Source organism: Marmota marmota, unplaced genomic scaffold, assembly GCF_001458135.2.
Source record: "Marmota marmota marmota unplaced genomic scaffold, marMar, whole genome shotgun sequence".
Taxonomy (NCBI): Eukaryota; Metazoa; Chordata; class Mammalia; order Rodentia; family Sciuridae; genus Marmota; species Marmota marmota.
Window position 1 is genome coordinate 8612700 of NW_026000016.1, and position 13525 is coordinate 8626224.

The following is a 13525-nucleotide window of genomic DNA, read 5'->3' on the forward strand; positions in this document are numbered from 1 at the left end:
CGGCAAAAAAAAGAAAAATCTAATTATAATAACATGGAGAATGAGCTTGTACTTGGGTTTATAGTGAGAGCCTACAAGTTTAACAAGAGTTAGAAATGAAGATAAAGGTTTTTGATATGGAACACACATTCTTTACATTTGTTTATTGTTTTAAGTCAATTTTTGTTGATGAAGGCAAGGATTCTTGTGACCTTTCGCGTATCTGGTCATTTCTTCATTGATTTACCTTTGAAACAAAGGAAAGGTATTATTAAATTATGGGTGACTTACTTTACACTCTCTTTACCATCAGTCTGAACATTCTGCCTTATCCTGTTTATCGTGAAGTTATATGAGATATAGAGATATGTAGGAACCTCTGGGAATGGAAAAGATTGACTTCTTTTCATTAAACACTAGAAAGGTGTTGTTGAAAATTTGCTTTATGTATTAAAGTACTTCTGTTAAGAAAAAAAAACCTTTCCATTTTGTGTTCAAGTAATCATAATCTAAGTGAAAAAATGATAGAGAAATAAATAGAACTAATTTATGTTTAGTGGCAGAGCCAGAGATAGAGTATAGGTTCCCTGATTACTTGACTGCTTTATTCACTATGCCATTATAGTGTTTTGAATGTCAGTCAGTCTTGCAAATAGGTACTTGGATAAAAATTTTTAAAAATGAGAATCCTCAGTAATGGTACTATTTACACATTTATATTTTCCTGTTAGCCTCTACATTTTTTTCCATATTACACTTCAGTCTTTATGTTTTATATTTGTATGAATAAAAAATTGTATATGATAGCTCCATCATTACAGTATCAAATAGAATACTTTCACTACCCCCATGCTTTTTTTAACCTATTCATCCCTACCCCTAAGACCTTGGAGTTCACTTATGTTTTTACGATCCGTGTTTCTCATTTCCAAAATGTTATATAGTTGAAATCACACTGTAAGCTTTTCACACTACCTTTCATTTGTGATTCTTTCATCAGTAGTTCATTTCTTTTATTACTGAATAATATTACAATTTATGAATAACTTATCTATTCACCTACTCAGTGGCTTCTACTTTTTGAATTATGAGTAAAGCTGCCATAAACATTCATGTGCAGGGTTTTCTATGGACAAGGTTCTCAATTCAATTGGGTAAAAATATCCAGCAGTGTGATTTTGAATGTGACTGCTGGATTATATGTTTGTTAACTTTGTAAGAAACTCCCAAACTGTCTTCTAAAATAGCTATAGCATTTTGCCTTCCTCCCAGCAATTAATTGAGTTCTTGTTGTTTCAGATCCTCACCATCATTTAATATTATTATTATTATTATTTTGGATGTTAGCTATTTTCTTAATGTATAAGGTTAGGTCATTGTTATTTTAATTTGTAGTTGGGTTATTTGGGTTCTTGTTGAATTTTCAGAATTCTTTGTACATTTTGATTATGAGTCTTTTATCAAATAGTGTTTTACAATACTTCTTAAGTCTGTGTCTTAGTTCTCTTAATAGTGTCTTTTACAGAGCAGAAAATTTTAATTTTAATGAATTCCAAATTAACCTTTTTTTTTCTTTCATTGATTGCATTTTTTTTGTATTATATTTAAATATTTACCCCCAAACCCAAGGTCACCTTGGGTTATCTCTTTTGTTATCGTCTAAAAATTTTTTAGTTTTGTATTTACATTCAGGTCTGTGATCCATTCAGAGTTAAGTTTTTTAACTTAAAGATATAATATCTGCATCAGGTTTCATTATTTTGTGTGTGGATGTGTGGTTATGGCACCATTTGTTTAAAAGACTATCTTTTGTTAGAGATCTTATTTACTATATTTGTGTGGGTCTGTTCCTGTGATCTCTCTGCTATTCCATTGACACAATTATCTTTTCTTTTGTCAATACTTTTGTCTCTTCCTCTTCATGGTTTTGCTTTCCAAAGTTTCAGTTACTTGCAGTAAACCATAGTCTGAAAATATTAAGTAAAAATGTTCATAACTAAACCATAAGTTTTGAGTAACTTTTTACAGTATATAATTATAATTGTTATTTTACTGTTGTTGTCAATCTCTTACTATGCCCACTGTATAAATTAAACTTTATCATAGGTATATATTTATAGGAAAAAACTTGGCACATACAAAGTTAAGTAATATCTGGATTCAGGCATGTGTGGAACATGTGTGGAATATATTTTTATTTCCCTAGGAAAGGGAGACTACTGTACTATCTTGATTATTGAAGCTTTACAGTAAATCTTTCGTGTCAGTCTTTGTTCTTCTTTAGCATTCTGTTCATTATTCAGGATCTTTGACTCTACTTACAGATTTCAAAGTCAGTGTGTCAATATTCACAAAATAGCTTTCTGTGATTTTGGTGGGAATACATTCTTTCATCAGTGTTTGGTGTTTCTATATGTAGATCTTCTACATATTATGTTAGACTTACACTTCAATATTATCTTGTTTTTTCTATTCCATTGGTGCTAATGAAAATGACATTGTATTTTTTAATTTCAAATTCTAGTTATTCATTGGTGATATGGAAAACGGTTTACTTATACATCAACCTTGTATCCTGCAATCTTACTATAATCGCTTATTAGTTCCAGGAGTTTTTCTTGACATTCATATCATCAACAACCACAAAACCCAAAAAACGAAAAAAGAATTTTTTTCTTCCTTTCCAAGTTCCACTAATAATTTTGTAATAAAATCTGTAAAAGTTACCATGGTTCCTCCTTATTAAGCTTAAAAGTCTTCCTTTCCCTCCCTAAGCACCCTTATTAAGTTTTAAACTTAAGTTCACATTAATGATTTTACAGAAGAGGTCCTGTGAAGAGGAAACACAGAAGTTGAAAGAGGCATAATGCATCAGTGTGTTTATGTTTATATTCTTTTTTTATGTTTTGTAGGCATAGATTAACATTATTTCAGGGTTCAAAGTAGGAAAGGAAAAAGTAAGCTCTTGCCCTTTATTAAAAGTGTAATTTTTTAAAAATTGCAGACTTTCAAGTCTAATAGGAAAAACACATACTTGAATATTTTGGGCTTTAACTTTTTATTTCACTTTTATCTCACAGCAACCTGAGGGAACTGGTATGATAGATGAAGAGTTCACTGTTGCAAGACTGTACATTAGCAAAATGAAGTCAGAAGTAAAAACAATGGTGAAACGCTGCAAACAATTAGAAAGCACACAAACTGAGAGCAACAAAAAAATGGAAGAAAATGAAAAGGAGTTAGCAGCATGCCAGCTTCGTATCTCTCAGGTATGTGTGTTACAGAACAAAATTTCTTTATTTTTTAAACAAAGATATAAATTGTGCTTCTGTAACTAAATCAAATTGTCAGTAACTAGATCAAAAGCTTAATTTAGTCAAGTTTTTTACCTAATCTCACTATAGTATAATAACTTGAATGACTTAACTGATTTATATTTGCCAATATGTATATACAGTAAGTATATTTAAAGATATGACTGTTGTGACCATTGAAGACTAGAAGAATTTCAGAATGGGCAGGATTGCAGGGGACCAGTTTTCCAATTTGGCTGCTGAGTAATGGAGTCATTCACCAAGATAGGAATTATTCACAGAGGGAAGTGGATGACATTAGATGGAGGTAGTGAGAAGAATATTATATTGCAGTCTTTCATTGCTTTAGTTTACAACTGGCATAGCTATACAGGTAACCATTTAATGTTTTAAATCTGGTACCTGAACATTCTAGGGTGAAATACCTTCAGATCTATCATACATTTACATATATTAGTAAAACTTATTTCCTTGAAAGTATTCATAACAAAATGTGTGCATGAGATAGTTTTTCCACTTCATATCAATATATTTTTTTCTCAAAAGCATGAAGCCAAAATTAAGTCATTGACTGAATACCTTCAAAATGTGGAGCAAAAGAAAAGACAGCTGGAAGAATCTGTTGATTGTCTCAGTGAAGAATTAGTCCAGCTCCGAGCACAAGGTATTATCTTTCAATTAATTATCTATGAGTTATATCTATATTAATCCTTTCTTACTTTAATGTAATTGTTGTATACTTATAAAGAAAATGGTAGGAATATGGATAACTTGGAATGATAAGCAAATCATAATACTTTAACATGACTTTAAAATATTTTTTTAAATTGTGTTAGAATATATAAATGGCCAATCTAGGAATGTCCCACAAAGTTATGTAGAGAAGGAGAGTATGTACGTGCGCATGTATGTGTTTAAATCTTAATATAGGGATTTGAGAGACTACTTCATTTCCCTTCCATATTATCAGCACAATGGATATAACTAAGGGTACTAGTCAACATATCATTAAGCTTGGAGGACTGCTAAGAAAAATATAACACAACCCATTTGTTTCCTTGGCTTAGTGAGAAACTAGAAGGTTTATTTCATTTTTTTTTCCTTCCTTACCCAAACAGAAAAAGTCCATGAGATGGAAAAAGAGCACTTAAATAAGGTTCAGACTGCAAATGAAGTTAAGGCAAGTCTGATGTTACATTTGATTCTAATGGCTTTAATCCATCATTATTAATAGTTTTTGTTAGTCTCATTTTTAATATCTTTATTTTTTTTCTGAAAATGTTAGCAAGCTGTTGAACAACAAATCCAGAGTCACAGAGAAACTCATCAAAAACAAATCAGTAGTTTGAGAGATGAAGTTGAGGCAAAGGAAAAACTTATAACTGATCTTCAAGAGTAAGTATTATACTGTTTCTTTCTTAGAATAAATTAATTCATAAACGGTGGCTGTTTAAGCAGGATGAAATAATTAATTCCAACTGACAATCTTAGTAACCTATAGATTTTTTACTTGGAAAATAAGGAATTTTTACACTTATGAGTAAAACTTCTAAGTTCCTGGTCAAATTCTTGAAAATTTAGGTCATTTTATCTAAATATTCAGTAAAAAGACAAAAAAAAAAAAAAAATCTAGGTTAAACTCATTATTACAAATAGATAATTTCTGAGTCATTTGAAAACAGTCTTACCTGGGAATGGTGGGTTTTAAAATGCTAATGTTTGAGTAGAAATTGTCATCTCAGTTTATATAGAATATATTTTGCCTACTTCCATAACCAGATTCATATCCATAGACTCTATACATTAGAGGTTTGCAACCATTTAAGTAGGAACTGTAGGAAAGTGAAAAACAAAATGATGACAAATTTGGAACATGTACGTGTTATATTAATGCGTAATGGAAGCAGGAATAGGGATTTCTTGAATAAAATCATTAAATTAAAATATGAAAAATATAATATGGCTCTAACTAGGCATGTCCCCCTTCCTTTCTGCCCTCATGGGATAACAGGGGAGGCCTTGGATTTTTGAAGATTGTAATTATATAATTTTAGACTTCAAAAAATTGTGACAGTGGCATCCAGAAAACTGAAATTGAGCTTATATTGTCTTTTCTTTTGTCAGCCAAAACCAGAAAATGATGTTAGAGCAGGAACGTCTAAGAGTAGAACATGAGAAGCTGAAAGCTACAGATCAGGAAAAGAGCAGAAAATTACATGAACTTACGTGAGTAATTGTTTTCATTAAAATTTTGAAATAAAACTGTAGATGTTATGTAGATAATATCAGTCTTCTGAGTTGATTTATGTGTAAAAGCTTGCAATATACCCTTGTACTTCAGTGAAAGCAATGTTATATTTCAGTATAGTCAAGATTTAGAGTCCTGTTATCAACCTACTTACGATTTCTTTGTTGTCATATTACTTCAGGAGCCATTATAAAAATAAACCTAAAACATGACAGTAACAGAAAATTTTAATACCTACCTCAAAAACTGACATTTTGTCAAATTTGATTTTATTAAAGGAAAATTATTATTTTAACCTTATATTTTCAAACAGGTTTTCACTGTTGACTTTTTCTCATTTAGTGAGTTAATACTTAGCTTTCCAGAATCTGAGCAGATAAAAAACTTGTGGCTATAATTTTTCACATATCTTGAGTTTCTAAGACAATTTACAGTGAATTAATGTTGAGATTGTTACACCATCAACCAGTTCAGAGAAGATTTTATAAATATTCTGCTTAATTACAGCCATAATTTTGCTAAGAATAATTTCAACTTAAAATGTTAATTTTGGACAGTTTATAATCTCTTTAATTACCAGTTAATCAGTATCATTCTGGTCAAGTAGCAGTATACTACATATATGGCATATTTCAAAGTGAAAATTATCGATTTAAAAGAATATAAAGTTCTGGGCATGGTGACACATACCTGTAATCCCAGTAACTCTGGAGGCTGAGATAGGAGGATTGCAAGTTTGAAGCCCACCTCAGCAACTCAGTGAGTCCCCAAGCAACATAGGGAGTCCCTATGTCAAAATAAAAAATAAGAAGGGTTAGGGATGGAGCACAATGGTAAAGCCCCTGGATCCAGTCCCCAATGATTGCTCCTCCCAGGTAAAAGGTTATAAAGCATAAAAATTTCTTTGGAAAATACGATATGGATAAACTTAAAGTATATTTCATTTATTTGGATTTAAGATCAGTTCTTTCACAAAATATTTTGATTGAGCTCTTGCATTAAATAAACTAGAATTTATAGAATCAAACTTGAAAAAATACATTCTTCTACTTGTAGTGTTATGCAAGATAGACGAGAACAAGCAAGACAAGACCTGAAGGGTTTGGAAGAGACTGTGGTAAGAAAAATGTAAAAATAAGTAGAATTGGGGAGGGGTGTGTGTGTGTTCCCTGAATTTAAAAAATGAATTCCAAAAATATTGCTATTCTTAATTCAAGGCAAAAGAACTTCAGACTTTACATAATCTGCGCAAGCTCTTTGTTCAGGACCTGGCTACCAGAGTTAAAAAGGTAATATAATAATGCTGAGGTGGTTATTTTTTATTCATCAGTGAAATGATTTCACATTGTCATATAAATGTTTTGTAGATAGGCTTAGATTTTGGGGGGGATTTTAAATTTTTTCATAGTATTGATCAAACTTCTTTTCTCAGAGTGCTGAGATCGATTCTGATGACACCGGAGGGAGTGCTGCTCAAAAGCAAAAAATCTCCTTTCTTGAAAATAATCTTGAACAACTCACTAAAGTACACAAACAGGTAATAGTTTATTTTGTGGTGACAGATTTTAAGATTGAAATACAGGAGTACAAAGTATTTTAATCTTTCAGAGTCGTAAGAAATTTTTTATACCCTGAGCTATTCCATCGTTGTATTAAGTGATTATAAAAAAGAAACCACTAAAGACTGCCATATTAACAACCCTAATATCAGCCAAGGCCATTGAAAACATGTATTCTTATTTCCCCTGCAGGATTTTAGATCTGTCAGTTTTCTTTATTTCGTTATAGTAATTTTTGGTAGGTGAGTATTTGTAGTTAAAATAGAATCATCATCCCCATTTTTGGTCTTTTTACATTTACTCTCCTGCTATCTAAAATAATGAGGCAGTCTTTTTTTTTTTTTTTTTTTAAATAATTCTGTGGGATTTTTTTCCTGATTTTTAAAATTATGGCTTGATAAATGATTTTAAATTACTATTAAAAAGTTGAACACACTCCATTTTTTTTAACTTTATTGCTATCTAGCACCAGAGTAAGATAAACTTATCTTCAATACTTAACTAAGGGACACACTAAGTTTATACTTACTTGTGCTTTAATATCCTAAAAGGATATTCATTTCACCTTATGAACACTGAAGAAAGCACTACGCACGATCACTATGTGTACTTTATTGTTTTTGCCTAGTAGGAAAAAGGAACAATCCATTCTTCCCCCAAATTAAATGAAAGTATATCTTTGGGAGAAATATGTGTAAGTAGGTATGAATGTTTATAATGTTGCATGTTGCTGCTTAAATTCAATTAGCTAAATGGAAAAACCTTACAGAAAATGTAGTTTTACTTCTTTTCTAAAGAGAAATTTTGAAATTCTCTTATTTTCTTAAACCATTTTGTTAAAGCTAGAATCTGTATTTTGTTTATGTACCTTAGTTGGTACGGGATAATGCAGATCTTCGCTGTGAACTTCCTAAGTTAGAGAAGCGACTTAGAGCTACAGCCGAGAGAGTAAAAGCTTTGGAGTCAGCACTGAAAGAAGCCAAAGAAAATGCATCTCGTGATCGTAAACGTTATCAGCAAGAAGTAGATCGCATAAAGGAAGCAGTCAGGTCAAAGAATATGGCCAGAAGAGGGCATTCTGCACAGATTGGTTAGTAGAACATACTGAAAACCTTTAAGCTATGAATACTTTGAAGTATAAATGCTTTTGTGTACTTGAACATGATCTGAAATTTTATGTCTTCTCATGGTAGTATTTGTCTTTTGTTTATAGCTCAACAGGGTGATACCTTTAGGAAGGAAAAGAGAAATTGAGAAATAACTACATAACTAGGACAAGTAGATAAATAAGTAGATATGCAAGCAAGAATGGTTAGGGTTATGAGAAACTGTATAGATAAATATTATTAAAGCAAAAAGAAAATCACAAGAAAATAAGCCATCAGTGTTTATTTCATGTTTCAGAGTAATTACTGCTGCAGGAATAAGAGTTTTAAGGAGCTAAGTAAGGATTGTATAGGTTCTGGAGAAAAGGATGTGTTCAGAAAGAGAGAAATCAAAAAAACAAAAAGGCAAAATATAGTGGGAATTCTTCAGAAGGAAAAAGAGACCTAAATAGTCACTGCAGTCATGTGTTAAGCTTTTTTCTAAGTCAGTTTTTGTGTTTCTTAATAGCTAAACCTATTCGTCCTGGGCAACATCCAGCAGCTTCTCCAACTCATCCAAGTGCAATTCGTGGAGGAGGTGCATTCGTTCAGAATAGTCAGCCAGTGGCTGTACGAGGAGGAGGAGGCAAACAAGTATAAACATTTACACATCTTCAAAGGTTTGTAATTTATATCTGACTTTTGAAATCATAGCTGCACATGGAAGTGTTGAGCTATTGGTTGTTAAACAGACTTTTGGACTTTTTTTTTTTTTAATTTATATATTACTGTCATTTTTTCCTTACATGATTATAGAAGGAACTTAGTATGGTTTCTTCCAGTCTTTTTTTTTTTTTTTCAGTTCAGATCATACTATACAAATTTGAGTTCTTACTGTTTTTAAACCTAACATTGGATCATTTGTAATAGTTCTTGGTATTCTCTCTAATGAGTATGCCATGGTTTATAATTATTCCCTTTTCTTGAAAATTTAATGAGATATAATATTTTTTTTCATATTTGTTATTTTCCAAAACTGAAATTTCTGTATATGATATTTGAAGTATGAAGCTTCAAATATCATATACAGTTGCTTGGTGAGGCCCTAAGGAACTTAGGAAGACCCTGTCTCAAATTAAAAAAAATTTTAAAGGGCAGGGGTTGTGGGTTGTGGCTTAGTGATTGGGGGCCCCTGGGTTCAATCCCTGGTACCCAAAAATAAGTTTTTTTAAACATTGTATTTATTTTGGGGTAAGATGACAATGTTAATAATACTAATACCCTTAATTCTCAGTTTTACATGGTACGTCTTATGTCTTGGACCACACTTTGAACAATTTTTAGCTAAATGCATAAGTAGAGATTTAGTAGGAAGATGGCTCCAGAGAACAACTACTATAATTGTTTATTTTACCCAATCTCTTTTCCTATCATTTTATGTTTTTGTTTATGCCTATCCCTCCACTCCTCTCTCCCCACATTTTTTTTTAACAGCTACCATGTATGTGACATCCAGTTGCTGGTTAGTAGTCCTTGATTTAAGAATGTCACTAACCAGGCCAAGTGTGGTTCATGCATGTAATCCCTGCAACTCAGGAGGATCACAGTTTGAGACTAGCCTCAGCAACTTATTATCAGGAGTCAGTCTCAAAATAAAAAATGAAAAGGGCTCAGTGATAGATGGCCCCTAGTACTGAAAAAAACAAAACAAAACAAAAAACCAGAGTGGACTAATAATGACTGTATATTGCTTTAAAAATTAGCCAACCTTCTAATTTCTAAACAAATATAGTTCAGTTAATTCCTAGCTCTACTGAGGAGGAAAAAACATAAAGGACTGAACTTTTTATTTTATTTTTTTAATATTTTTCAGTTGTAGTTGGACATAATACCTTTATTTTGTTTATTTATTTTTATGTGGTGCTGAGGATGGAACCCAGGGCCTTACACATGCTAAGCGAGCACTCTACTGCTGAGCCACAATCTCAGCCCCAAAGGATTGAACTTTTAAACATTGTTCTATTCATAAACAATTCCACTTAAGAAATAAATTAAAGAAGAAATCAAATTATTTAATATTGCCATTTTTTAAAAAAGTGGTCAAAGCTATTGGCTAAAATGTTCATAAACTGTTGGCATATTTTATTTCCTTCATGATTGTCTCAAACATGAGTTTTGTAAAACTAAAAAATTTTCCCTTTTGTTTTCTCATTGTCAGGTGTTGAAAGTAATTGAAGTATGAAGAGGATATAGTATCAGTCATTCAGTGACTGTCACTTCTACCCCCTTGGGATTGTAGAACTATAACTTTTTAAAATGTACAAATTACACCTGGCCTGTACAGCTGTTCCTACCCGCTCTTCTTGGAAACTCTGCTGCTTCCCAACACAACTAGAGTGCAATTTTGATGTCTTAGGAAGAGAAAATGACAGTTTACAACTGTGGCCCTATTTATTACACAGTTTGTCTTTTGTGTCTTAAATTAGTCTTCACTGTGCCAAGCTAACTATACCTAGTAGGATTATGCTTTTTGTATTTGCTTTTTTTAATGGATGTTTAGTTTTGAGTCTCTGTTTAAGTTACCTAGTTGCTACTGCTTCCTGTTTTTCTTTTCCTATTACAATGTCTTCCTTTTACTTTCTTTCTTTTTTTTTTTTTTTTTTTAGGGAAAATTGAATCTTTAGATTAAATGTCTTACATTTTACCACTTCCAACACTACATGCCCACAAAATATATCAGGTCAGTACTGTATTTTAAAATCCCTTGAAGTGAAATCAGGGTTAAAATGATTTGTATTATCTCTGGTATTTGCTTCTGAAAATTGCTGTTTAAGCACTGAAACCTTACAACTGCCCTAACTAGGCATTTGAGATTGAGTGAGCACGGCTACTTGATTGTTATCTCCTGAAATGCTTGTTGCCCAGATATTGAATGGAAATATTTTACATATCAAAAGTAAAACTCAGATTAAGAGGGAGTTTGGAAAATTAATTCTATCTCCCATCCTCATTTATGCTTAACATAGCTTAACGGAATGAAAATACCCTGCTTCATTCTGATGAGCCTGCTAGCTAATGTAAGAATTGGACAAGTATCAATTTGTCATCTTTCATATAGTGAAATGAATTAAGATACTATAAAATTAAGCAGTTTTATATTGTTAGCTATTGTATGGGCTGATCTAAATTTTTAGCCTATGAAAATTGAGGGGAAAATGTGAATAAGCAGGACAGATACACAGTGAAGTTAAAGATGTGTAGGTAAATTTTAGTCACAGTCTCTAAAGGTGTTTTTAACCTGCTACACTAAGTCATACACTATAATTTATTTCTCGTTTAGTCTAGAAATAATGAATTGTTTGTAAATCACTAATGATCCTCAAACAAATTACATTGTTGACTATAGCCCATAATTTTGTGCGCATATATATATATGTATGTATGTGTGTGTGTGTGTGTGTATATATATATATATATATATATATATATATATGTATATGTATATGTATATACACACATATAAAACTGTGTACCAATTTTTGCCACTTCTTCCTCAGATCATTATACTAAGTCAACAGTTTATTTTAGGGAAGAGATTTCAATGTTTGCTTCACCATTGGTGGGGGGGTGACTACAACTACAACTACATTAGCAGAAGTTTGCAGTGAATGTAGAGAAACTGGAGAATTCTGTTATTAGGATCTGGCTGGCAGAATTAACTTTTTGAAAAAGTTTTATACACAGATATTTGTATTATTAAATTTGGAGCCATAGTCAGAAGACTCAGATCATAATTGGCTTATTTTTCTATTTCCTTAACTATTGTAATTTCCACTTTTATAATAATTTTGATTTGAAAGAAAAATTTATTTATTTATTTTTTTAACAGTCAAAAATCCTTGCTGTTGTAGTCTGCAGCCTTTAAAATGATTGTTGCTTTTAGGATTGATTAAAAGAAACACTCCATAAATTGAGATGAAATCTTGGGTGCAGTGAAATATAAGTACTACAGATAAGAAAGTACTACAAGCCTCTTTGTGGTGATAGTTTTCTAAATGGAGAGACATTTGGCTGCTTTCACATAGACATTTATATTTTGTTCTCAAGTGAAAACTTGCTTCTTTAGCAATATTCATAAAAAACAACTTTTTTTTTCTCTTGTCTGAATACAGTAGTTTCTTGTAAGATGTATCATGGGTATGGTGCTGTGTAACAAACAATGAATTGTAACTAGCATGTGGTTCAGAATACACAGTGTTAGGTTTTTTAAATATCTTAATGGTTCTTTTCTATTTATAATTTCAAACTTCATAAAGTGTACCAGGAGTTTCATAAAAATTGTTTTCAGTGAACTGTTCTTTTTGCTATGGTAGGTCATTAAATATAGCATTTACTCTCACAAATTGAAATGTCTGACCATCTAGAATATTGACACTTATTTCAATTTGCAGTCCTTTTTTTTTTTTTTTTTTTTTTTTTGACTGGGTATATTAATGTTACTCTGAATGGTATTGAGTAATGGTTCAGAAGATAAACTCAATGAAATAAAAGTAATATTTATTCTATTCATGGTGATCAATTAAATTATTTGCCTAACTTAAGAAAACTGACTACTGTGCATAACTCTTAATTTGTATGTGACTCTGAATTTGACATGAGGTGACAGAATAGAGTCTGAGTCTACCTGTGGAATATGTTGGTTTATTTTCAGTGCTTGAAAAACATGCAAAGATAATTGGTTTGGGAAGACACCATATAATTTTAAGTTAACCTGCATGCTGTAAATGTGTTTTATGTTTCAATAAAGAGGAAAATTTTTTTGAAATATAATGACTTTTTATTGAAAAGTATTTTAAGTATCAGGTTGATTTTACCTGAACTAATAGATGGCTCTCTGACCTGACAGAATAGTGACTGATTCATATAAATTTTGAGTCTTAATGTATTGCAGCCTTTTAAACAGCAGGTATTAAATATGTAGGCTGAAAAATTAAGAGCTAGAAATGAATTATCAGCCTCACCTATGTTCTTTTACTTTAGTGTAGTTTTTCCTCGTTTAGTCTAGAAATAGTGAATTGTTTTGTTTTGTTTAGCTGAGTCTGTTGTTTTATCAACAAATATAAGAATATTTAAAGTTTGTTTTTCAAATACCACAGCCATTGAGTTCTGGATGGAGGATAACTTTAAAAAGTCTTTTCCTAAATTCAAGTGATTGGTTTGTTAAATTCTGGTATGTACCTTTTAAATTATTGTGGAAAATTGTAATCATATGTCAAAATAGAATAAATAATGAAGTCTTATGTACCCAGTAAGTTTGAACAATTATCAACTCATAGCTAA

The 13525-nt window shown here is 31.3% G+C and overlaps 1 protein-coding gene across 1 annotated transcript in view; it reads left to right on the plus strand.

The window, feature by feature from the left end:
* Window positions 1-13010, plus strand: part of Kif5b (kinesin family member 5B) — a 45996-nt gene extending 32986 nt beyond the window's left edge. Inside the window, exons 17-27 of the mRNA XM_015483294.2 lie at window positions 3060-3248; window positions 3840-3957; window positions 4412-4473; window positions 4579-4688; window positions 5418-5519; window positions 6598-6658; window positions 6759-6830; window positions 6974-7078; window positions 7974-8190; window positions 8715-8865; window positions 10404-13010. Coding sequence (XP_015338780.2) covers window positions 3060-3248; window positions 3840-3957; window positions 4412-4473; window positions 4579-4688; window positions 5418-5519; window positions 6598-6658; window positions 6759-6830; window positions 6974-7078; window positions 7974-8190; window positions 8715-8845 — 1167 coding nt within the window. The 3' untranslated portion in view covers window positions 8846-8865; window positions 10404-13010. The remainder of the gene's footprint in view (window positions 1-3059; window positions 3249-3839; window positions 3958-4411; window positions 4474-4578; window positions 4689-5417; window positions 5520-6597; window positions 6659-6758; window positions 6831-6973; window positions 7079-7973; window positions 8191-8714; window positions 8866-10403) is intronic.
* Window positions 13011-13525: the final 515 nt, after the last annotated feature.